The 24898-nt window shown below is 51.4% G+C and overlaps 1 protein-coding gene across 1 annotated transcript in view; it reads left to right on the top strand.

The window, feature by feature from the left end:
- The window catches only part of Ccdc60 (coiled-coil domain containing 60), an 87076-nt gene extending 62378 nt beyond the window's left edge, over positions 1–24698 (top strand). Inside the window, exons 7-15 of the mRNA XM_013014292.1 lie at positions 3201–3291; positions 8093–8327; positions 11164–11248; positions 15591–15662; positions 18035–18097; positions 18618–18740; positions 20933–21064; positions 23153–23342; positions 24597–24698. Coding sequence (XP_012869746.1) covers positions 3201–3291; positions 8093–8327; positions 11164–11248; positions 15591–15662; positions 18035–18097; positions 18618–18740; positions 20933–21064; positions 23153–23342; positions 24597–24698 — 1093 coding nt within the window. The remainder of the gene's footprint in view (positions 1–3200; positions 3292–8092; positions 8328–11163; positions 11249–15590; positions 15663–18034; positions 18098–18617; positions 18741–20932; positions 21065–23152; positions 23343–24596) is intronic.
- Positions 24699–24898: the final 200 nt, after the last annotated feature.

Raw genomic sequence — 24898 nt, 5'->3', positions numbered from 1 at the left:
CTATTGATCTTCCCTTTTGGTTTATTTGCTACTGAAAATGAAACATCAGAGAGACTGATTCTGTCTAACCAGGCTTTTTCCTTTATCAATGGTTTTGCAGAGCAAGGGCTTTGGGCTTTTGAAGGTCTGCGGGGATTTTTCGGCGTTTTGAGCTCATTTAGCCGGCCGCCTAAAGTCGCAATAGATTTTTGGGGTCGTCTTGGAAGACAGGCATTAGTGGAAAACTTCCATCTTTCGGATTGGACCTGAATATTTAAGATTTCTGAAAGCTTGGCTAGCACCAGATTTAATTTTAAAAGGAGAAAGGGGTTGCTTTTGAACTTCAGGAAGAAGGCTGGCGGCTCAGCAGGGGCTGCCCCAGCAAAGGGAAAAGCAAAAGGCCCTGTGGTCTTGAAAGAAACACTCCAACACAGAACCCGCTAAAGCTTCCCGTCGGTGAGCTTTAAATCAGACTTCAAAAGTGCCTGCTAGCTTAAATATTGTTTATAAGACCGAAGTACTGCTTCTTCTTCCTCTGGCTAGATTTTAAATATTCCCTAATTTGATTACTCTGGGGAACATGCCGACAGAACCCACTTCAATGAGCTTCCCTGTTAATTATTCAGAGGGCTTTTTATTGTGTAATCAAATATAAAGTCTTACAAAAAGCTTGGAGACACAGTCTCATACCCACCCTCCACAGCCCAACCTCCACCTTGGGGTAGGTTCGAGTTTTTTGTGGCTTTGAGCTGGTGAGGAGGCCCCTCATCTTGTAGAATGTCGACAGATTGAGGGGGTGATTCCCCTAGCAGGAGATGCTAGCCTTAAATTCAGTTTATCTCAATCACCTTCCCCCCCCCTTACAGCTGAGCACATTGCCCTGCCACAAACTTCCAGCAGCCCCTGGCAGGTCTGGACTCCATGTGGGTGTCCCCCCATCAAAATGGGCCTGCTTGACTCATTTCCTTAAGCCCTTATTCTGTGCTAGTGAAGGGCAGTAAAATGCTTAAAAGAGGCCCAGCCATCTAAAATCCTTTTTGAAGAAAAAATGGAGTAAAAGAAGAGATGGCTGGTTGGTTGGGTGGGTGGATGAATGGATGGAGGACAAAGGTATACAGGCATGGATGTATGTAGTGTATGGATGATGGGTGGGAAGATGGATATTTGAATGAACAGAGAGATGGGTAGGTGGGGAGAAGGGTAGAGTAGTACAGGGACGGGTGGATTGATGAATGGGGGGGTGGATAGATGCATATATGGATGGATGAATGCATGGATGGAGAGTGTATGAATGAGTGGATGGAAAGGTGGGTAGGTGGACAGATGGATAGGTGATTATTTGGATGGATAGGAGATGGATAGATGGATGAAGAGGTCCAGGGACAGAAAGAGGGAAGGAGGGAAGGTGGGAGGGACCAAGGGAGGGAAAGAAGACTGGTAAGCCAATGAATCAATCAGTGGACGAGCAGCAGTAGTTGAGAAAGCACACTAAGATTCCCACTCTGTTATGAATAGAGACCTAATGTCCCACAGTCATGAATCCAAAAATCTAAAGGCTCTGAAAACTCCATTTCCTCATAATTCATTTGGTAGCCAATCCAGAAGAGCCAAATTGATTTGCCAGAACTTGACCTGAAGCTACTTAAAAGTCTTTATTTCTCTCGCCTAGTGTAAATATCCACAAGCTCCATTCCAGACACACTCGTGTTGTGTTATAAGATGCTACCCCAGCTCCTTGTCGTACATGCAACACTTTCCCAAGATTGCATGCTTGGCAACGTATCTGCTTCCAGAGGTTTCAGTCACAGGAACATGGCCATGTCAATAACATGAACCTGCTAGGGTTCAAAGTCCTATGCAGAAAGTTCCTGACCCCGGAAGGAGGGAGCCAGGCTTTATTTATTTATCCAAGATCCTGGAGCTTATTTCATTGGGGAGGATAGCACTTCAGGAAGAAATTTTTCTTTTCTTTACTCTTTTTTTTTTTGTTGTTGGTTGTGGAGCTTGAACTCTGGGCCTGGGCATTGTCCTTCAACTCTTCAGCTCAAGGCCAGCACTCTGCCACTTGAACCATAGCACCACTTCCAGTTTTCTGGTAGTTTATTGGAGATAAAAGAGTCTCCCGGGCTTGCCTTGCCTGGGCTGGCTTTGAACCGTGATCCTCAGATCTCAGCCTCCTTAGTAGTTAGGATGATAGACATGAGCCACTGGCACCCAGCTTAGGAAGAAAATTTTCTAAAAAAAATTTCTTTGTAAGAAAATTAGGCACCGGGGCCTGTGGGAGACCTATGTAGGAGCCTTGAAACTCTGGGTGGATGACTCAAGCTCTTCCATCCCCTAAGTTTGCTTCCTCATCTGCAAAATGGGATTCTGATGGCTCCAGGACTGAGATCGTCTCACGAGAACTCACACAGAACATCATAGAGAATTTTTTCCACGCCAATAATTTTTACTGTACAGCCCACCCCACCTGCTCCATCCAACCCCACCCAGAAACACTGTGTATTTCTCAGAGCTGTCCCTGAAAAGGCAAGAGACTCAGAAATGAACACACTGTTCTGTTCACCCCAGAATTAACAGCAGACCTGCCCAGGGCCCAAGTCCAACATGCAAATTGATGCAAATTACATGCAAACGAATTTCACCTCCCTCAGCCCCACCCACCTTCTAGGCGGGCTTTTCCACTCCAGAAAAGTGCAGCCAGAGGGCTGGAGGTGCGGCTCAAGTGGTAGAGAGCCTGCCTGGCAAGCACAAGGCCCTGAATTCAAACCCAGTTCTGACAAAGAAATAGTACTTAAGAACTGTCCCTCCTGGGGCTGGGAAGATGGCTCAGTGGTAGAGCGCTTGCCTTGCATGCTTGAGGCCCTGGGTTCGATTCCTCAGCACCACATAAGCAAAAAAAGAAAAAAGCCGGAAGTGGCGCTGTGGCTCAAGTGGTAGAGCGCTAGCCTTGAGCTGAAGAGCTGAGGGACAGCGCCCAGGCCCAGAGTTCAGGCCCCACGACCGGACCCAAAAAAAAAAAAAAAAGAACTGTCCCTCCTGCTTCTTCTCAAATACAAGATCGGAAAGGTGGGGAGGAGGGATTCATCCAAGAGCTAGTTACCATTTCTACTCGATGTATTGCATCTCTTTAAAAAAAAAAAAGAAGAAGAAGAAGAAAGAAAAAAGTAATCAGCGGAGGCTCTGCCAATGGGAAACTCATTCAGCTGTTTCTCACTCAGGGACCCGGGAGGAAGCAAGAGCTCAATCAAGAAGATCAACAAGGACAAGTCCATGGGGCAGAGGTGGGAACACTTCATCACCACACCGAAGGTAACCAGTGCCACCGGCCGGCCGCTCCACCTGGGCTGCCGGCCGGGCCCGCGTCTCACTCCACCCCGGGCTGCCAGGCCCAGCTGCCCCTCACTCCACCCCGGGCTGCCAGGCCCGGCCCGCGCCTCAGAGCCCGGGGCCAGTCCTGTCTCCCATGGGAAACAGGAGGGAGTATTTCTGGTTTTATTTTTAAGCTAAGTTAGCTTTCAGAAGGGAAGCCAGACAACATACTGCCGGATGTGGGGAGGGTTTTTGTGTGTGTGTGTAAATTTTAATTAAAATGGTTATCTGTGGATTATAGGAGAAATGACATTTGGCTGGACATGACTTGATGGAGGTGGGAGGGAGGGGGGCTGCTGAGCAGCTGCTTAATAAGATGTCACCAGTAGGAAATGGTCTCACTCCATCCCCTCTCCCCCTCTCCCTCCCTCTAGCTCTTTTACTCTCTCTCTCTCTTTCTCTGTGTCTCTCTGTATCTCTCTCTCTGTCTCTCTCTCTCTCTTATGCAACATACACAGATCAGGGGGAAAAAAGTGAGTGATTCAACAGGATTTTCATCAAGCTGAAACATGTGTTTACTATTGAGCTATCATGAGATCCATTCTTTTCAATCCAGTTATTCCTAAACCCCAAACCTTCCCATTCATCTATTCAACAAACAAGCATGCTAATGATGATGATCATCATCATCATCAGAAAAGCAAAGGGTGGTGTTGACATAAGACGTTAGACACAGCTCACGTCTGGAGTGTTGGCTGAACTTGTCCCTGGCTCACAAAATGGATGATGCAGTGTTCGATCTCTGCCAGCCCCAGAGTGTTAGGGGAGAACCCAGGGAAGCTGGGTCTGACCGTTCACACCTATCACCCCAGCTGCGCAGGAAGCAGAGGCAGGACGATCCTGAGTCTGAAGTCCAGGCTGCCTGTGCCAAGTTTCAAAAACAAAATGCTGGGGCTCTGGAGGTAAAACTCTTAACTACCATGTGCAAGGCCATGGATGCAAACCTCAGCACTTGAAAATTTGCAAAAGAAGGGAAAAGGAGGCCTTTACAAACAGGAGAATGTTTTTATACGAATAGCCTTAACTACGACTCTACAACTTCAGAGGCCACATCTCAGCACTTACAATGGCCTGAGCTCTGTACCAAAGACGCTCTCGCAGGTATGATTATCCAGTTCTGCCTTCTTAAAAAAAAACCCACGGGCCACTCTCCCTCTCTTCTGCTGGGAAGGAGCCAGCGGGAGCCCAGAGAGGTTAAGTGACTCACACAAAGTCACACAGAGCCCGGACAGCTAATCTTGATGTGGGTGTTAAACGCTGAGCCCTTCAGACGCCAGAACCACAGCCGCCCCACCGTGACGTGTTTCTCGCCATGTCCCCGTCTTTGATCAGCACGCTCCCAGACCTGGAGAGTTAAGAGTCCCTGCCTTATCACAGCAGGTTGCCATGGAGACACTGCGCGCCTCCATCTCCAGAGATGCACAGACAGGCAGCACTGCCACACACCTGAAAACAACGTCTTTCCGGAATATTCAGCATTCCCTAGCACGTTTGCAGGTCAAACCCGGTCTGGTCCGTGGCACGCTGGAGTGGGGTGAAGGGAGGGTCGGGGGACACTGAGTAAGGACGCACGGAACCTCCTTCCCATTAGGCAACACCTTGGACACGTTTCCTCCTCCTCCCCCGACTGGGGTCTCTCCACCCCAAAACTGAGGGTTTGGAGAAGGACCTCTCTTCCTCTTCCCCCACCTTTCCCTTTCCCTTGTGCAATCAAGAAATCCTTCTCCTCTTCTAGTGCAGGGAACTCCAGGCTATGTTCTGGCCATGCTAATAGAGGAGAAAAACAGCAGTCGTGAGGTCTGGGGCAAAACGCACCCTGGCACAGCTAAAGACCTTTTGCCTAGATTTGGCTCATTTTTTTTTTCTTTTCTGCACAAGAATAGATGTTTTGTTTTTGTTTTTGTTTTTTTTTGTCGATCGAGGCCTTGAACTCTGGGCCTGAGTGCTGTCCCTCAGCTCTTCAGCTCAAGGCGAGCGCTCTACCACTTGAGCCACAGCTCCACTTCTGGTTTTCTGGTGGTTTATTGGAGATAAGAGTTTCTCGGACTTTCCTGCCCAGCAGGCTGGTTTTGGAGCACAATCCTCAAATCTCAGCCTCCTGAGTAGCTAGGATTACAGGCAGGAGGCACCAGTGCCTGGCTCCGGTGTGTTGTTTTTAAGAAAACCCAAACCCTGGATGTGGTGCTGTGGCTCATGCAGTAGAGCGCTCGCCTTGAGCTGAAGAGAGCAGGGACAGTGCCCAAGCCCAGAGTTCAAGCCCCACGACCAACAAAAAGAAAGAAAGAAAGAAAGAAAGAAAGAAAGAAAGAAAGAAAGAAAGAAAGAAAGAAAGAAAGAAAGAAAGAAAGAAAGAAAGAAAGAAAGAAAGAAAGAAAGAAAGAAAGAAAGAAAGAAAGAAGGAAAGGAAGGAAGGAAGGAAGGAAGGAAGGAAGGAAGGAAGGAAGGAAGGAAGGAAGAAAGAAAACCCAAACCCTATTAAGTAAAACTCTCACAGTGTGTAATCCCCTCTACAGATAAATATGTCTCCCTGTGGGTTTCAGCTTGCAAGCCTTGCTCCTTTGACAGTGCCAGCAACCAGTTAGGGAAATCTCTGTCATCCAAAATCAGTCCCTACCGCGGTAGAGCCCAACAGCTGCTCCACATTGATCCTGAGTGGAATTTTTATTTAAAACAAGAGAAACATCTGGGGATTTAACTCAACTGGAGGAAAATCAGTTCCATAAAGGGCACGTGAGACGCTGAAGCCGCCTGCCATGTCCTCCTGCATTTTATGTCTCTGCCACTCTCAATTAGTCCGGAGTGTCACTCTTCACTCTGGGTTTCCTGGCTGGAGTGGTTAACTGAATGTTAATGAGTGGCAACTTTGGGGGCACAAGGTGACACGGAAGCGTAAGGGAGATGCGTGCACAACGTAGACACGAAGACCCTTTCTGAGATGACCGCAGTCTATTTCTTCTGGTTTACAAATGAGGAGATTGAGGCAGGCCCGGCTCACTTACTCCAGAGCCCTCGGCTCTGAGTCCAGTGCTCACTGCAAGATTCCAGGCTACCAGGTAATGCCATCCACACAGCTTTCAAAGAGAATACTGCTTTGAAGAACCTGGTTCCCAGTGTTAAGAACTCATCCAGCGGCGGGTGAGATGGAAGGAGGCAGCCTTTGCTTGGGTTCCTTCCCCGGGGTGGCGAGGGGTGAGGGGTAGGGTGTTTGTCCAGTGGCAAGCTCTTGGCTAGCTGCAAAATGGAGAGGCCCATGTGGCTAATTTATCTAAGGAGAGAATATGCGAATTCTTGGAACTGCCCTTTCCCTTCTTAACACTCATTGTGCAACTCGTGTTCCTCTTTGGAGCTCTGGATAAAACAAATGCAGACCCCAGTTCCCCCAGCCTGGCACTTTCTGAAGCGTCCTGCCATTTCTGTAGCATGTTGCTGTAAGACTTACGGGAAAAGATCCAAACATGGGAAGTGATCGCACCTGACATCTCAGTCTTCCCTCTTCTCTCCTCCTCTTCACTCCCGTCTGACAAAGAAATCTCTCCCCTCGTCTATAGGAAACTTCCAGCCACGTCCAAGGCCCTACAGGTTAGACAATGAAAATCTTACTTCTGCTACCTGATCGAGTCAATTCCTCCACCCCATTCAGTGTGTATGAAGACCTGGCGTGGCCTGCAGTACTCCCTAGGAAAGGGGACACAATGTCACCAGCCTTGGGCCTCCCAAGCACTTTCGTTGTTAAGTGTTCTCCAATGAAACTGTTGCGATTAATTGAGTGTCGTTTATAGCCCAGCCGCTCTGAAACTTGCAAGTTTAAAAAGAACATGACCCTAGGCATCACATTCTGAATTCAGACACACACACACACACACACACACACACACACACACACCTATAACCAGTTTTCTTCAACTTGTTTCCGCTCTCAAATCTGCATTCTCCTCACTGGACTCCCCTCCCTCCTCCCTAATCCATCCCAACACTGTCCCCACCACAATTGACCACCCCACCCCACCCCCACCAGCATGCACACAGGTCTGCTTCCTCTGCCCCCACTCCTAGACATCAGGCCTAGAATGATCTCCACCCATTCTGCAGAAAGCCGGGCGTATGCCTCCCTTCACCCTTTTGGCCCAGGCATCGGCTCGGTGAGGCCGATCGACACCTCGTGGGCTCTAACCCAAGGTGCAGCGAAAGATGTTAGACCCACGCTATTCTACAGTTAGAAGTGGACTCTGGTGTTTAGCTCAAGAAACAACCAAAGGCTGTTCTGGGCCTCAAGACACCACTGCAAGACATGCCGAGCTCCCCGCCATGACAGTGTGGACAACTCCACGCTGTTCAATAGAAGAGGCTCTGAGACATGCCTTCCCGAGAACACACGTCTTTCAATGACCTTGATTTATAACAAAAGGTCACTCACAACCCAGGCTATAGCTCACGATGTTTAGGAGGAATTCTCTTTTTTCTTTCCTTCCTCTGTCCCTCAACCATCTCCCTTCCTCCCTTCCTCCTTTCCTCTCATCTTTCCTTCCTCCCCTAATTATACTCTCCCTCCTTCTTTTTCCTTCTTTCCTTTCTCCCAGCCTCCATCCTTCCTTCCCATCTCCATCCTTCCTTCCTTCTTTTCTCTCTCCCTTCTTCCTTCCTTTCTGCCTTCCTTCATTTTTGCCTGCCTTGCTCCTCCCTTTCTTTCCTCCTTCCAACCTTTTTCCTTCCATTCTAACATCCCTCTTTCCCTTTCCTTCAGACCAAGAAATTCAAAATCCCTATAATGCGCATCACCGCCAGAAAGCCAAGCCGGCGAGGCTCCACCCTCAGCCTGTCTCGGACCAGCGGGGGGTCTTCTCCCCAGAGCAGCATGGTCTCTGTGAACCCTGGTTCTGATGAGCTCCCAAGCGTGGTTACCCCGGCGACTGGCAGCAAAGACGTTGAGGATAACGAATCCTCTTCAACCAAGCCAGATGACGAGCCCCTCCATATCCGTAAGTGCCACCTCAGACCCTCACGCGCTGCACGGCGGCCTTCGCGTCTCCCAGAGTCCCCCCGTCCTGGCCCCAGACACACTTCGCTGAGACACCCATGGTCCCCTTCCTTTGATGTGGCAGAGACCAGAACTACATTTTATTATGTGTTCTCCGAGGGAACAGCCCATGGTGGCAAGTGGTCCTTTCTGAATCCTAAATATGGATTTTTAATTGAATACATCAGTATCTCCTAGGTGTAATTCCACGTAGTTGAGACTGGGAGGCGGCTAGCTCAGGCAAAAGAACAACAACAAAAATAATCAGCTCTGGAGACCATTAGACCGTCTCAGGGTGTGTCCCTGTCATCCTGGCCATGCCAGAAGCTGATGAGCACAGGAGGATTGTGTGTTAGAAGCCAGCTAATGCAGAAGAGACCTCAACCACCCGTCATCTCAGCTACACTCATGGTAGGAAAGGCAACACAGGAGGACCGCAGCCCAGAGGCGTACTTGGCAAGGAAGTGAGCCCTAATCAACAATAACTGAATTTCCTCCCATCCCGTACATAGGTCGTCTCTTGGTTCTGGCAATTGTCTCCTCACTGGTGGACTCCTCTTCCTGTTTTCTGGGCAACTGGGGTCCTATTCAGAAAAAAAAAAAAGGTTACCAACGCATTCCCTGTGGTTCCCTGTAGTCAATTTAAAGTTTCAAGTCTTTATTTGAGCTCTTTGACCCACTTGGGATTGGTTTCCATACAGGGTGAGAGGCCGTGGTGCAGTCTCAGGCTCCCAATGGCTCTGCCAGCACCATCTGTTGAAGAGATTTATGGGTTTTGGGGGGCCCCTTTGTTGAAAATTTGATGGCCGTAGCTATATTTTAGTCGTCGAGGGTTCCAGGATTCTCTCTGCTCTATTCCATTGGTCTTCATGTTTGTTTTGGGCTCTTCTTGTTACTGCTGCTCTAGAGTATAATGTGAAGTCTGATATTGTGCTACCTCCAGCATTGTTCTTTTTACTCAGGATTGCTTTCTCGGAATCTTTCAGGCCTCCGTATGCGTTTTTGGATTATTATTTTTTATTTCTGTAAAGAATGACCTTGGGGCTTGAAGGGCATCCTATGGGCTCTATAGATTGCTTTCGGCACTACGGCCATCTCATGACATTCATCTTGCCAGTCCGTGAGCACAGGAGATCTTTCCATCTTCTGGTGTCTTCTTCAACTCTCTTCTCCAAGGTTTTAGAGTTTCCATTAACAGAGGTTCCTCACTTCCTTGGTTAAGTTCACGCCTAGGTGTTTTAGTGTTCTTCAGGTTATTGTGGATGGAATTGCTTTCCTATTCCCTTTCTCAATTTGTCTGTTGCTAGTATACAGGAATTTTGTTAGAAGACTTTGGGGACAAAACCCCACCACAGGAAGTGATTATGCCTGAAACCTCAGTCTTCCTCTTCCCTCGCCTAACTAAGAAATCTCTCCCCTGAGCTGTAGGGAACCTCCAGTCATATTCAGAGCCCTACAAGGTAGCCAGTCAAAAGCTTACTTCTGCTCACCCCCAGTGTACTCCTGGGAATCCTTGGTCATTGATTTGGGGAGGGGATCAGGCCATGAGAGGCCGCAGCCTGCTGTCCCCCATGATCCACCAAGAAGCCATTACACAGCCCAGAAAATGAGAGGCTGGCCACACGGTGCAGCATTCAGAACAAGACACAGGAATTCCAAATCAATGTGAGGAGGTTTTAGAGAAGCCAAGGAGAGGCTAGGAGATTAAATTTACTCTTGTCAGGGCCGAGACACACAGGATGGAAGTTAAGGGTGTGGGTGGGGGCTAAAAGAGAAGGGCTTTCCCTCCGAGGAGTGACTATGGTGGTGATGCGTCTCTCAGCACCTGCTGTGGACCAGTGTGTGCTGGGCCGCAGGAACACAAGGCATCTGGGCCTGCAAGGATCCCGCACGCACACCTTTCCTCCTGTGTTGGCATCATTTCCTGCCCACAGACACACAGCAAGCAGAAAAGTAAGGAATCCATGGTGCTCCCACTGTGGAGTTTTACACATGCCCTTGCGGGAAGGCCGCCCAGCGTGCCAGTCGCCGCGGTCCCCGGCTGCATCCACACGCCCTTGGGCTGGCTTGCTTAGCGACGGGGTAGAGAGACGCCAAGGCGTCGGTTGCTACTGCATGGCTCCCAAGAGAAGGGAGGAAAGCAGAGCTCTTATATGAATAGACTTCTGAACACACACACACACACATGCGTGCGCGCCCATGACACAGGAGATTCGTAGAGATGTGGCAGTAGGGAATGTGAGGGTGATAAAGCAGAAATAAAGGTTAGACTCAGGTAAAACAGAATGGCGCACAGGGTACCTGGGAATGAAGTAGAAAACGGCCGAATGCTGATGCTTCCTGCAGCCCGCTCCTCCTCCCCCTCCCCCCCTGCAGCCCCAACACGTCGGCTGGCGGTCGAAACCCCCCCCCCCCCCCCCCCCCCCCCCATGGCTACGGCCCCAGGGATGACATCCAAGCGAGGCTAGACATGGGTGATCTTGGCGGGCACGGGTTCTAGCTTTTGAGGGGTCTTCTAAGCATGACTATTAGGACCTGAGCTCGAGCTCCAGCCTGGCCACAGGCACCTGCCGCAGGGTGGAAGACCCCTGCTCTGGTGTTGGCATCTTCACCAAGGCCTAGACCCAGCACATCATCTCCCCGGCTCCCCCCTTCCCACGAGTTCTTCGCTTATTCATTTGGCAACTACTGGCTGAGACCCCAAGCGCCCCACCCGCTCAACCCCCAGGCTAAGAACTGGGCCCAGCCGTGAGCCACCTTGGCTCAAGGTCAAGAGTGACCTCTCGTGTTTCCATCAGATCTGCAGAAGCTTCTGGAGATGGTTCGAGAAGATGCCAAAAGGTCAATGTTGTTGGAGAACGAAATGCAAAGGAAAGCTCCCAGGTGGGTTCTCTTCACCCCTCAGACAGGGGGTGGAGCCAGCGCACCCCGACACACCCGGTGCTAAAACTAACCATAGCAGTTGCTGGTGATTGGGGTCTTCTCTGTGACAAGCTTGGAGCTATTGACTTTGTTCCTGTGCACAGACCTCTGGGTTTCTAGAGCAACTCTGCAAGGTAGGTGCGATAAACTTTATTTCACAAATAAGAGAACAAAGCTCAGAGAGGCTGAGGGACCTCCCCAAGGCAACACAGGTATCGTCACGACTCAGATCCAGATCTTCCTCATTTCAAGACCTTGACACTGTGACTTGTGGGAAGTCCTAAGATTTTAAAAAATTCATTCTTTGGGTGAACACGTATGGACATGTTTAGAGCACGTATCGGTTGTCCTTGGGAGAAATGTTAGGGAAAGTAAGCTTGGAAAAAATGAGATTAAAAAAACAATAGTAAATGCATTAGAGCTGGGTGTGGTGCTACACACCTATAATCCCAGGTAACTCAGAAGGTAACCATAGGAGTATTTTTGTGACTTGAGGCCAGCCTGGGGAGAGGGGGAGCGGGGAATTCAACAAGGCCCTATCTCAACCCTAAGCAAGGCATAGTGGCACAAACACCTGTAATCTAGCTACTCGGAAGGCAGAGGTAGGAGAATCACAGGAAGTGGAGGTAGGAGAATCAAAGTCTGAAGCCAGCCTGAGCAAAAGCATGCAATCATCTGAAAAAGCAACAGAAGAACTGGGAAGCGTGGCTCAAGCAGCAGAGCCCTTACCTCACACACACAGGCCCTGAGATGACTCCCCCAGACCCACAAAACAAATTAAACAAATCGACAGGCGCATTGTCCTGGCTCGGGATGCAAATGGGATCTGCTTCTGCTTTCCTGGTAAGAAAGGCGAAGCTGAGATTCGGATGAGGTGGGAAGACAAGCCAAGTCCAAGGCCCAGGCTCCAAAAGGCCAGGAAGGAGTCAACAGGCCGCCACGTGCAGACGTGGCCAGAAAGAGCCATGAGGGCCAGAAAGTCGTGGCCCCCCTGACTGGCAATGCAGCCAAAGGGGAGCTGCAGAGCGGCACAGGCTGGCCTGCGGAATCTCACCTCGGGGCCTCATACCGCCTGGCTCACACCACCCGGCTCTTATACCAAGTGCACGGGCATCCTTTGAAGCGCCAAGCCAGCAATGGGGGCATCAGTGCCAGACTCAAACCCGAGGTGCCATCCTCCCAGGAGAAAGCCTGGTGTGGGGAGATGGGGGGCTCCTGCCCCCCGAGTCTCGGGCAGAGCTCAGCCCACAGCTGAATGTGGGTCCCTCTGAGCAAGCAATTACTTCCTGGAAACAAATGAGTCGGTAGAAGTGGTTCATCATCGCCCGCGGCCCACCGGGGTGCGGGCTGTGACTTATGGGTGATGGTTATTACGGTAATTACAGTTCAGCCAGCGCCGGCCATGCATCATGCCCCGCCTCTACCGCAGAATGATAGATTCAGGCCTGCCACCGCAGACAGGATGGGAATTGGGCTGCTGGGGGTGGCTCCTGGGGGCACTCAGACCAGTGCTGGCCCAGGAAGCCCCTGATTTGGCAGCGATGGGCTCTGTGAGATCTCTTCTTTTGCAACAGCTCCGAGCGTGAGCACCGGCTTGGGGTCCCAAACCTTGCGCCCTCAGCCATTCTCTAAACCTCCATTCTTGTTTCCTTGTCTATTAAAAAAAAAGATACTGTGTAACATCGCTGCATTGGCTTTGGAGCCAACTGGACTGGGGGCAACTTCCACTCCATCAATCATTGCTGTGTGATGCTGGGTAACTTGCTTTACCTCTCTGAGCCGATCCCCCGCTCTATATAATGAAGTGTGACCCATCGGACATGGTTTTAGTGGAGACTCAGTGATACTCTCTTTGTCAAGCAGGCATGTTGTGGAAATGGCATGTGGTGAGAGAAGGCGTTCATCTGACGTGGGAGCCTCTGTTTACCCTGGCATGGTTGTTTATGGCACCATGGGGACTTGAGCCTGGCTCTCTGGAGACCCATCTGGTGGCCTCAGCATCATATGTCACGACAAGACAACTGCGATGACGAGCCGGGGCGACTTCCCTCCCTCGAAATGGCTGGGGACGCAAACCCCTCCTGCGTCTCTCAAAGGCAGCCAACATCCAGGCCTCCACGGGGCCACAGGGGTGCAGAGACCGCAGGGGTGCAGGGACCACAGGGGTGCAGGGGCCACAGGGATACAGAGACCACAGGGGTGTAGGGGTGCAGGGGCTGCAGGGCTGCAGGGGCCACAGGGGTGCAGGGCCGCAGGGGTGCAGGGACTACAGGGGTGCAGGGACTACAGGGGTGCAGGGACTACAGGGGTGCAGAGACCACAGGGGTGTAGGGGTGCAGGGGCTGCAGGGCTGCAGGGGCCACAGGGGTGCAGGGCCGCAGGGGTGCAGGGCCGCAGGGGTGCAGGGACTACAGGGGTGCAGGGACTACAGGGGTGCAGGGACTGCAGGGATGCACAGGCCACAGGGGCCACAGGGGTGCAGGGGCCGCAGGGGTGCAGGGACTACAGGGGTACAGGGGTGCAGGGGCTGCAGGGCTGCAGGGACCTCAGGGGTATAGGGGTGCAGGGGCTGCAGGGACCTCAGGGGTGCAGGGACTACAGGGGTGCAAGGGCCGCAGGGGTGCAGGGGCCGCAGGGGTGCAAGGGCCGCAGGGGTGCAGGGGCCGCAGGGGTGCAGGGGCCGCAGGGGTGCAGGGGCCGCAGGGGTGCAGGGACTACAGGGGTGCAGGGACTGCAGGGGTGCAGGGACTGCAGGGGTGCAGGGACTGCAGGGCTGCAGGGACCTCAGGGGTGCAGGGGTGCAGGGGTGCAGGGGCCGCAGGGACTGCAGGGGTGCAGGGGTGCAGGGACTGCAGGGGTACAGGGGCTGCAGGGGTGCAGGGTGCAGGGACTGCAGGGGTGCAGGGACTGCAGGGGTGCAGGGACTACAGGGGTGCAGGGGTGCAGGGACCTCAGGGGTGCAGGGGCCGCAGGGTTGCAGGGGCCGCAGGGGTGCAGGGGTGCAGGGGCCGCAGGGGTGCAGGGGCCGCAGGGGTGCAGGGGCCGCAGGGGTGCAGGGGCTGCAGGGGTGCAGGGGTGCAGGGACTGCAGGGGTGCAGGGGTGCAGGGGCCACAGGGGTGCAGGTTCACTCTCTGTCCTCGCAGAAGCTGCTCCAGTCCAGGCAGCCCGGAACCCTGGGGGCCGAGAACCTGGGAAGCAATCAGCCTCACCAGCCCTGCTCCCCAGGCCGGGCTGGCCCTGACAAAGACGACTTTTACTCAAAACCTTCCACTGGGGTTCCCAAACTGTCCCCAAGGACCCGAGTCTGCTTCTGGTCCTTGTGAAAACTACGGCCGTCTGGACCTCTCCCCAGACTGCCCAACACCATCGCACCATCTCCCAGGGCAGCTCTGTTGGGTTTTGTTTGTTTTTGTTTTTTTGTGAGGGTCCTGGCACTTGAACTCAAGGCCCTGATGCTGTCCCTGAGCTTTTTCACTCAAGGCTGGCACTCTACCACTTGAGCCACAGCTCCACTTCTGGCTTTTTGCTGGTTAGTTGGAAATAAGAGTCTCAAGGACTTTCCTATCCCAGCCAGCTTTGAACCACTGTCCTCAAATCTCAGCTCCCTGAATAGCTAGGATTATGGCCACCAGTACCTGGCTGGCTAGCTGTGATTTTGGGGTGTTTTTTTTAACACGAACTTCGAGGGGATACTGCTTCAGAGAGTGATAGTAGATCTGGTGTCTCTGTGTGTAATATAGGAGTCATGTATTTAATTCCAGGTGTATGCTTGTGTGTGAAATTCTACATGTGTGTGTGTATTTGGAATTCTGCTGCACGGGTATAATTATGTGGCATGTGCAATCTAAAGGAGTTATGTTGTGACTCTAGAGCTATGCACATGTATGTGTGGTTTTAGGGACATGTGTATGTTTGATCCCACTGGGCATGTGTGTGATTCTGGGAACTGTCATGTGTGGTTCTAGGGTGGGTATGGGCACAAATGTGGGTGCATATGTGATTCTAGGGGTGAGGGAGGATTCCAGCTGCATGCATGTGTGTAGAATTCTACATGGGCATGTGTGGAATTTGGCTATGTAAGGCATGGAGGTGTGTGGGGGGGTGTAAGATTGAGATTCTGGGGGTGCATGTGTGAGGCACAGGCTTGGGGTGCCGCTCTCGGCCCTGCGTGCTCAGCACTGCCCGGGTGACAGTGTGGCAGGCGGCTCTGGGAAGTGGAGCCCTTCATCCGGGGCACTGGCTGCCGTGGGAGCATCTTGCCCTCGAGGGCCCTGTGAATAAAAGCCTCCCCTCACCCTGCAGCATCCTGTCTGTGCTCAAGCAAACCAAGAGCGATTCCGCCTTGAAGGAGGGACAGACGCCGGTCAAGTCAAGGTAGGAAGCCCCAAAGCCTGCGACAGAGTGGCTGGGGAGGCACCAGGCCATGGGAAGGGGCAGGGGGGGGGAGAACCCTCTCCTTGTGACCCCTGCAGAAAACAAGCCCCTTCCTTCCTGATCTTCTCTCCAATAAGCGCCCATCACTCCACAGAGCTGGTGGCTGAGAGGCCAGGGGGAGGGCAAGGCACAGGACCACCCTTCCGGGTGGTTGTTGCTGTTGTTGCTTTTAATAGATTTCATTCTGCATGTCTGCAGTCTCAGCCTGATGCTGTGGACTCATGCAGATGGGCCAGGAAAGCCTGACTCTTAAGTGAATCCCCACTCCCACTCTGCTTGGGGAGGTTGTCTCTCTGTGACAGGAACAGGGCTTGGTTTTAAGGCTCTTGCAGCAAACGCATTTCTGCCTCGTGGATTCGCTTCTGGACTGCTTTTGTGCCTTGGGACCTTAAACTGTCCAAGGAAGCCTCTGAATTCCTTTCCAGAGAATGTTCTAAGAGTGAACAATGAATTACAAAGGATTACCAAGATAGCTATAGTAATATAGATGACTATATTACAACCCAATTTGGAACAGAGTAATCTCGGAGCTTCTTTAAGCAATGCATTATATAATAAGACTTAACAGCAGGTCTAATAACTACTGTAATTTTAGATTAGCACTGAGTATAAATGATTCTTCAAAATACCTCCCACAATTACGATATGCAAATACCTATGGTTTCCATTTCAGTTATGGGACAGTTAAGATAAAAGATGAAGCTTGTGGCTCCATCTCCATTTGCGGGCCCCTTGAATTCTGCCCGTGTGTAAGAGCTGCTAATTTAATAAAGGTGTCAAGCCTCCCTCAAATAATCCCATCGTTGGCCGTAACATTATGACCGTGGAAATCTTCTGAAGAAAAAGTAGGGAGAGCTGGGAGGACTTTTGGGATGAGGGTTCTAACCAAGACTGGATTACTTAGTATTTAAACAAAGAACTGTCTCAATTCTTTGGTGCAGGGGTGGGGGGAGGGTGGGCATGATGTTCCAGCAAAGGGATAATGTGTGCAAAGGGCCTGAGACCAGAGGACGCTTAGAGGCACTGACCAAAGAGAGTGGCTGAACTCCAGGAGGGACAAGGGAAGGAAAGAGTAAGGAGGGGAAAGGGATCGTCTGTAGTTTGTTTGTTTATTAGCAGTTAACAAGTCTGCTTCCTTCACCTCCCACTGCCTCGGAGCCACCACCAAAGTGCTAGGAGAGAAGAAATGGAACTACTACAAGCAGAACCTCTGAGCCAACACGGCTCCCCACAAGATTCTTGTGCAGGCATCGGGGCAGCTGGGTGGTATCCAAAAGCAAGGCCTTCCGGATCTTATTCTGGAGCCCTGAGTCCCATCCAAGCAGGGTGACGCCCACCTGTGGCCTACCGGGCATTAGACCTCTAGACCTAGCTCCGTGAGTCTCGAGGAGGGGCAGCAAACGCCAGGGCCCTTCCTGTGCGGGAGGGCTCCAAGAGGAGACCAGAGCTGCCCGCCGCCTAAAGAAGCCCCAAGGAAAGGGTGAGGCACACATCAACCTCTGGGACCACACGGCGGAAGGGCTCGAGTCATTTGCCCAAATATTTGGAAGAAACAAAGAGGGACAGGAAGGAAGAGCAGGTGCTAGGCTGTGGTGTTTAGGACTTGGAGAACTAAAGGAGAATCCGAGAGGGAAAAATGAAGGAGAGATGTAAGGCTGAGGGAGGGCCCTTCATCCTCTCCACCCACCATAAACCCTACCCGGACCATCACAGAACAGGACTGCTGCGCAAGGGATTGAGTTGGTCCACAGCAGAAAGAGCCAGCCGCCATGACAGGCCGAGACGCCGGAGGGTTGCTCAGCGATGGGCTGGGCCTGCTGGGCTGGGCTCTGACTCTAGCTCTGCCCACCTCCAAAGCAGAGCTAGGGTCCCATATAGAACTAACAGGCAGTCTGAGGTCAGGAAGACCAAAGGCAGCACAGACAGAACCCAAAGAGGCACCTGGCCCGGTGTTAAGTGTTGGGTACAGAGAGGAGAATGGAAAGGGCCAAGCCAAAGCCATTCTCCAGATGAAGCATGTAGAAAACACGGACTCGTGATGGTGCACAAAGCAGGTCCACCCTGGGCTGTAGAGTCCAGGTCTGCAGGACTCACGGCGACCATTCAAGCGCGTGGGGCCTGAGTGGGTGGGAGGAGGACAAGGGGAGTGTCTTCCATGCAGAGCGCTCCGCAAGAGCGGCAGGAAGGAAGACAAAGCGTGTGGGGGCAGGCACTGGGCTGAAGGGCCTTCCCTGCTCCAATGCTGGAGGTCAGCCAGCGCGGTGCTGTAGTCGTAGATGACGACAACTGAAAACCATCCCTTGGTGTTGCAGCGAGAGGTCCAGCACCACCAGCATGGACAGCCACTCCCAGATGGTCCAGAAGAAGTGGAAAGGGTAAGCCGGGAGGGCCTCTCCCCGGTGGTACGCAAAGGGCCTCCCCGGAGCCACGGGTAGCACAGAGGGACAGGCCATCCGAGAGGCTGAGCGAGAATGCAGTCGCTGGCAGGGTGCCCCTCTGAAGCCAAGAGCGTCCTGGTGAGGCAGCGGCATTCGCCCGGTTCACAGAGGGGCGGAGGCTGGGCCACAGAGGGGTCTTGCCAGCAGCCACATGGTAACAAACTCAGGTGGATGCTGGAGACGAGCGTGAATCCCCAGCCCTGGCTGTCCTGCTGTCCTCCGCCTGGCTGCTGTCTCATGGTGTGCTCCGTGAAGAAGGGTCTGGAACCCAGACTGGGGCTGCTGGGAAGACCCATCCTCCCTAGATCCCTGGAGACACTGAGGAAGGCTCCGGGGTGAAGGTGGAGATCCCCACGGCCCCGCATGGTGGCCCCAGCGAGGCCAGAGTGAGCCCCGCAAGGCTATGGGGCATCCCCTAACCCTCCCACTCCCAAGCTCTTCTTCCCTGTGCTTACAGCCGAACGAACCGGGACTTCATCCAGTCTAAGAGCGGGGTCTGCAGCCTCATGAGGGCCAAGTTTTACAGCGTAGCCCAGGAGGCCAGCTACTGCCTGCAGGACAAGATGGAGATTTTCATGAAGTAAGGGCATACGTGCGTCCAGTTCGCTCACCCTGTGTCTGCCGTGTGGCCACTGGGCTCCAGGCGCTGGGACAAGAGCAGAGACAGGAAGGACTCCCCCCGGCCCTCAGGAAGCTGAGCAGCTCCTGGGAAGATATGGGCAGAAACAGAATACATCTATAAATACAGAAGTACCACTGATAACCATTCCACACAGGAAGAGAACAGGTGTTTTGTCAGGGGGAGATGGAAGGAGAGAGAGAGGAGGTAGGAACAGGGAGAGGAGAAGGTGGGGAGGAGGAGATGGAAGGGAAGGGGAGAGATAAAAAAAAAGAGAGAGATGGAGAGGGAGGAAAGGGGAGGCAGGGGTGTGATTCGAGTGGTAGAACATTTGCCTAGCAAGCTCAAGGCCCTGGGTGCAAGCAAACGCCAGTACTGCCAAAAGAAGAAGGAAAAGGAAGAGGAGGGAAGGAGGAAGAAGAGGGAGAGGAAGGGAGGAAAAGAGAGAGGGAGGGAGGCAAAGAGGGAGGGAGGGAGAAATGAAGTCTGGGTGATCCCGGAAGTCCACCTTCAGGAGGTGACTAGGAAGACCCAGAGGGCGAGTGGGAGGAAGGAGTGTGGCAGGCAAAGTGCACACAAAGCCCCAAGGCAAGCAGGGCCACGTGGAATTTGAGCAGGAGCGAGCGTGGCAGTGACGGCTCTATCACGCTCAGCTGCAAATGTCAAGAGTTAAACTTAATGTGAAGGTCAACAGAGGCTGCTGGAATCTTTCCTCTCCTCCTCTAGCATCCCACCAACCAGTCCACTGCTGGCTGCAGGGAGCATCTCCCCCACCCCACCCCTCAGGGGTCCTGTGCACCTGATCCTCACAGGATGGCCCTCCTCCTCCAGGAGCCCCGAGTCTAGTGTGGGACAGAGATGGGGAGATGGAGAAACCACATAGGGTGGCAAAAAGAACAGAGGGGAAAAAAAAAAAACAAAACAAAACTAGATGCAATCCCTGACCCAGAACAGCCACCGGAACAGTCTTTCTGGGAAAAACATGTTCACTTGAATGAAGACACGGGCATGCTTCCCAGGGGCTGTATTTGTCGGTGTGCTCCAGAGATCCAAGTACCAGCCACAGAAGACAACGCACCATTTACTCCTTACCACAAGCCTACACTGCCACTAGTAGACCCACTTTATAGATGATAAAAGGGGGCTCATCAGCACTCTCTTGCCAAAGGTGCCCTACACAGCAACATAGTAAAGGTAAACTTAAACTCAAAGAGCCATGGCAGAGAATTAAGAGGGAAGAGAGTTCCAAGGGAAGGCAACAGCAAAGTCTCAGAGGCCTGAAAGGGCTCAGGGGAGGCAGGGAACAGGAGGCAGGGAACTGCCACTAGCCAGGTGCAGCTGGGGCCCAGGCTGCTTGCAAGACGATCAGAGAGCCAGCCAAGCAGAGGCCAGATCACAAAAGGCTTTACCTCCTGCGGTGGAGTTTCAACTTTGTCTCAGAGACACAAGCTTGAAGCATAAGAAGATTGCAGGCATGCTGATGAAGCTAGACAATGCAGTAGGGAATGAGCATTCTGAGCGAGGGACATGTTGCTCACAGAGTAATTTGTTAGTAGTAAAAGGAAAGTCACTGAGCTTCATAAACAGGGGTCTGATGTGATTATATAAAAGCAGGTTTGTTTAAGCAAGGAACTCGTTTCAGGACCTTGGAGAGCACCATCTCACGTTGCGCCAAAAGCCAGGGCATAATTTTTAAAGTAGCTGAGAAGCCAGGCTGTGGCTCACTCCTATAATCTTAGCAACTCAGGAGGCTGAGAACTGAGAATGGTGGTTTGCAGTCAGCCTGGGCAGCAAAGTCCATGAGACTCATACCTCTAATAAAATAAAATAAAATACACCTACCCTTCCCACCCACCCCCCCCCAAAAAAGTGCTGAAAGTTCAGCTGCAGCTCAAGTGGTAGAGCATTGGATTGAGCAAAAGAAGCTCAGGGACAGCACGCAGGCCATTCGTTCAAGCCCCAGAATGGTGCATGTGTGCACACACACACACACACACACATACACACACACACACACACACACACAGCTGAGAGCACCAAGAAGGGCCTCAGGGAGTAAAGGTGTTAAGTCTGATCTCGAAGGGCAGCCTAGACATTACAGTGGGGGGGGGGGAGGGCTGATGCGTCTCCCTCTGTCTCACACAACCTCGCAGGCGCCAGGAAGAGAGGGGTTTCCAGAAGTTCCACTCCTTCGTCCTTGTCTCCAGTTTCCAAAAGGACATCGCAAAGATGAGACACCAGATCTCCATCGTAAAAGGGGACGCAGATGAGATGGCAGACCACTGGTAAGAGCCCCCAAAACCAGAACAGCCGATGGTCCTGCGGGTGGACGGGTGTGGCTACAGTCCTGCAATCCATCCCACGAGCCTAGGGATCACGGAGGGGGTGCACTCCTAAGCTCCTGTGGCCACCTGCAGAATGGCTCTCAACAAGCTAGGAGCAGAGCACAGTCAGCCAGGAATCACAGTGGGTGGCTATGAATCACACAGCCTGCACCGTTCCCCTTATCCACCTTTTCATTGGGACTTACAGATACAGAGAGCTCAGTCGCCAGCTCCCCCGGGGCAGAGGGAGACCTGAAAGGTTCTACAAGGTGATTATTTGGGATTTCCCCCAAATAATTTAATCCCTTAAGGGTACAAAACTAGGCAGGTACATCCTAAGATCATTATGTCCCAGCCTCAAGATGATAATACTTAGCCATTAAAAAAAAAGCAACATAAGTCTCAGTGTTCTGTTGCCCAGTAGGGTGACTGGCAGGGAACAATGTTGTATTGTCTATTTCAAAATAGCTAGGAGAGAAGAAGCATTTTCTCACTGCATAGAAACGATAAGTGCTTCATGGATATGCTAAGTACCCTGGTTGGGTCGTTATGTGTGGTATATAAGTATTAAAAAGTCACAGTGTACCCCATCCATAGTATATTGGTTAAAAAGTAATATAAAACTTTCCTTTTCTGATTAGAGCTTGTTTCTTCTTGAGCAGACAGAACTCTGATTTTGCCGTCTCTAGTCTGCCATCTTGGATCCCTCTCCTATAAAACTTTTTTTTTAATACAAATACAGGCTTACACCTGTCATCCTAGCTACTCAGGAGGTTAGATTGAAGGATGGTGGTTTGAAGCCAGGCTAAGCAGAAAATTCTGGGAGACTTTTATCTCTAATGATCTCCTTCTACTCCTCCTCATCTTCCTCCTTCTCATTCTTTTTCTTTGAGACAAGAGGAAAACACAAAAGAAAACAAAACCACCAAAAAGTAAAACAGAAGTGGAGCTGTGGCTTGAGTAGAATACTAACCTTGAGTTGAAAAAGCAAAAGGACAGGGCCCAGGCCTTGAATTCAAGTCCCTGGACTGGCACAAAATTTTGTTTTGAAAGCAACATGAACTGAGTGCCATGATACCCTAAGAAAGGTTAGTAAATGTAGCAAGTTGTAGCAAGTTGGATGCCAGCTTGGGCTACATAGCAAGGCCCTGTCTCAAATAAAGAAAAAGAATGAGGAGGAAGATGAGAAGAGGGAGGAGGAATAGGAGGAGAATGAGCAGGAAGAGGACGTAAAAGGAGGAGGAAGCCGAGGAGGAGAAATGGCAAGAATCGCAGTGCAATAAATTACTCATTTTCATCTTCCCCCTAAATCTGGAATGCTCCATATTAACTTCCAGTTCACAAAGAAGGAAACTGAGAGGCAAAGAGATCAATGACATTGCCCAAAGTCACACTGCTAGGAAGGGGTGACTCTGGAAGGGAAATCTGCACTCTTTGCAATACAGCATAGGTGTCGAATCAACCAGTATGTCAAGAGCCCCCTCCCAGCAGGACGACTGAAAGGAGATCTAAGAGAAGATGAAGAAAAACACTCATCAGAATGAGTGATTTCCAGCTCATCAGAATGAGATGGAAAACACACAGGCCACCCCCACGACCGGCATCGCTCTCCTCCTCCTCATGGTCTGGAGGGTGGGTACCTCCCGCATCCCGGGAGGCAGCTGATGAAGATGCCCAGGTCTCTCCTGGTCTAACTCTCAGAAGAGAGGCTTCAGAATCCAATGTCCGCCTTTTTCTTACATTGCTTTTTACATTGTCTGCTTGATACAACAACTACAAATGCATCCTTTAGAAGTATATCCTGAATTTCTTTTCTAATAAAACACACTCATGTTCTGGCTTTTGCTACCTAAAAAAAAAAAAATCAAGATTTGCTTGAGCTGTGAGTTCTTAACAATTTAGGAGGGAGGAAAGTCCCCCAGATAGAGCCTCTTGGAGATCCAATAACTCCCCCATGAGAGACAGAAAGAGAAAGCGAAGGAAGAAAACCCACACAGCTCCAGTTCATCTCCCAGCACCTTCCTAACTGGTCTTCTCCTGGCTTTGAAGGTACTTCGACCTATTGTCCAAACTCCCTGAGGATCTAAAGAGCTTCCGCCCTGCCAAAAAGATCCTGGCAAAACTGCAGAAGTTTGGTGAGAACCTAGACCTACGGATCCGGCCCCACATCCTCCTGAAGGTGCTGCAGGACCTGAGGGTCTGGGAGCTGTGTTCCCCGGACATCGCTGTGGCTATCGAGGTAACCACCATCCCCTCCCCCCCGACAATCTCAGGTGCTCTCATCCAGCCACTTCTTCAACATCCAGGCCAGGGAGCCAGAGACCCACAGACCCCGCACCTTCACGAAGCTCACGTTCTAATAGGAGAGGGATTGTCACATGACTGCCATTGTTCCACTCCAACTGCAAGGAACATGAGACTCTATGTGCGTGGTGCCCCCTAGAAACCCAAGCTTTGGGGAAAAGTCAATAAATGGATAATCATAGTAAGGAGCACTCCACAGCGTTCTACTGAAAGTGGGGTCTACAGACCACGGAGCTCTTCTGAGTGCTTGTGAGAAATGAGAATCTCAGCCATCACTCCATCAGCCAACTCAGACTCAACATTTTAATGGGATCTCAGAGATTCTGTAGGCAAATGAAGTTAGAAGTGCTCTAGTCCAAGGTGAATTCACAGGAAATCTATAATAGCTAGGGCAACTGGGGAAGGTGACCTTTAAAGGGAGCTGAGACTTGAAGGATGAGAAGTCAGAATGGTGCTGAGAAGAGGAAAGGGCAGGTTGAAGATGGGACGGTGTGTGCAAAGACCACAAAGCAAGGGGAGGGTTGACCCATGGACCAATCAGATGTCCAGACTCCACTCCCCGTGCCCTGTGAGGCTTCTCCAGGTAAGCAGAATAGGTTAAAACTAACTTGAGGCAACTGTTCACATCCCCTGCCCACCAGTTATGGAGGCGCATGCTAGACAGGGTCAGAGAAAAGTTCCCCTGCCATACAGAACATTCCAGAACTTATGGAAACTGTACATGGGGGCCTCTAAAGCAAGAGCATATATGGAACAGTATATTTTGTTGTCTTAAGCTTTCCTAGATAGTGATCCCAGAGCTGTTGTCAACTCAGCAAGGAAGGAAGGAAAAAAGGAAGGGAGGGAGGGAGGGAGGGAGGGAGGGAGGGAGGGAGGGAAAGGACAAATGACTTTAGATGTTAAAGAAAGAAGTAGAAAAGAGAAAGGGAAAAAAGCATCTCTCTGGGGTTTCTGCCCCTCCTAAAGCTTCCTTAGTTAATAGCAACAAGAAAGGCTTGACATTAGTCTACAGAAGCAGGAAACTGTAGAGGGGTCCTTTTCCCAAAGACAAATGTTCAGTTGGTTGGAGTCATCCTGGGGCTTCAAGTATCGGCCACAAGTGGACTGAGATCTTGAGAGGTGGTTGAGGAGGGAATAGAGTCCAGCTTTCAAACTAAATTCGGAGACTGACACTGTCTTTAACCCACAGTTTGTGCGAGAACACATCATTCATATGCCCCAAGAAGATTACATCACCTGGCTACAGAGCAGGATCAACATTCCCATCCGGACCCCGAATGCCCTGACCTAGTCTGGGTCCTGGGTCGACTAGATATCCCAGTGGAAGAGGGCAAGCAATCCAACACTTTGTTCTTCAGCTTGACCTGCGATGTTGTTTCTGCCAACTCTCACAGACGCTTGTCCTAATATGCAGTAAGACCATCCAGAGACTGACTGGGAAACATTCCAGAGAGAGCTATTTCCACATGACCCTTCCCTCAACCCATTCCC

This window comes from Dipodomys ordii, unplaced genomic scaffold (genome assembly GCF_000151885.1).
Source record: "Dipodomys ordii isolate 6190 unplaced genomic scaffold, Dord_2.0 Scaffold23, whole genome shotgun sequence".
In the NCBI taxonomy this organism is placed as follows: Eukaryota; Metazoa; Chordata; class Mammalia; order Rodentia; family Heteromyidae; genus Dipodomys; species Dipodomys ordii.
This window is presented reverse-complemented; position numbering and strand designations above follow the sequence as displayed.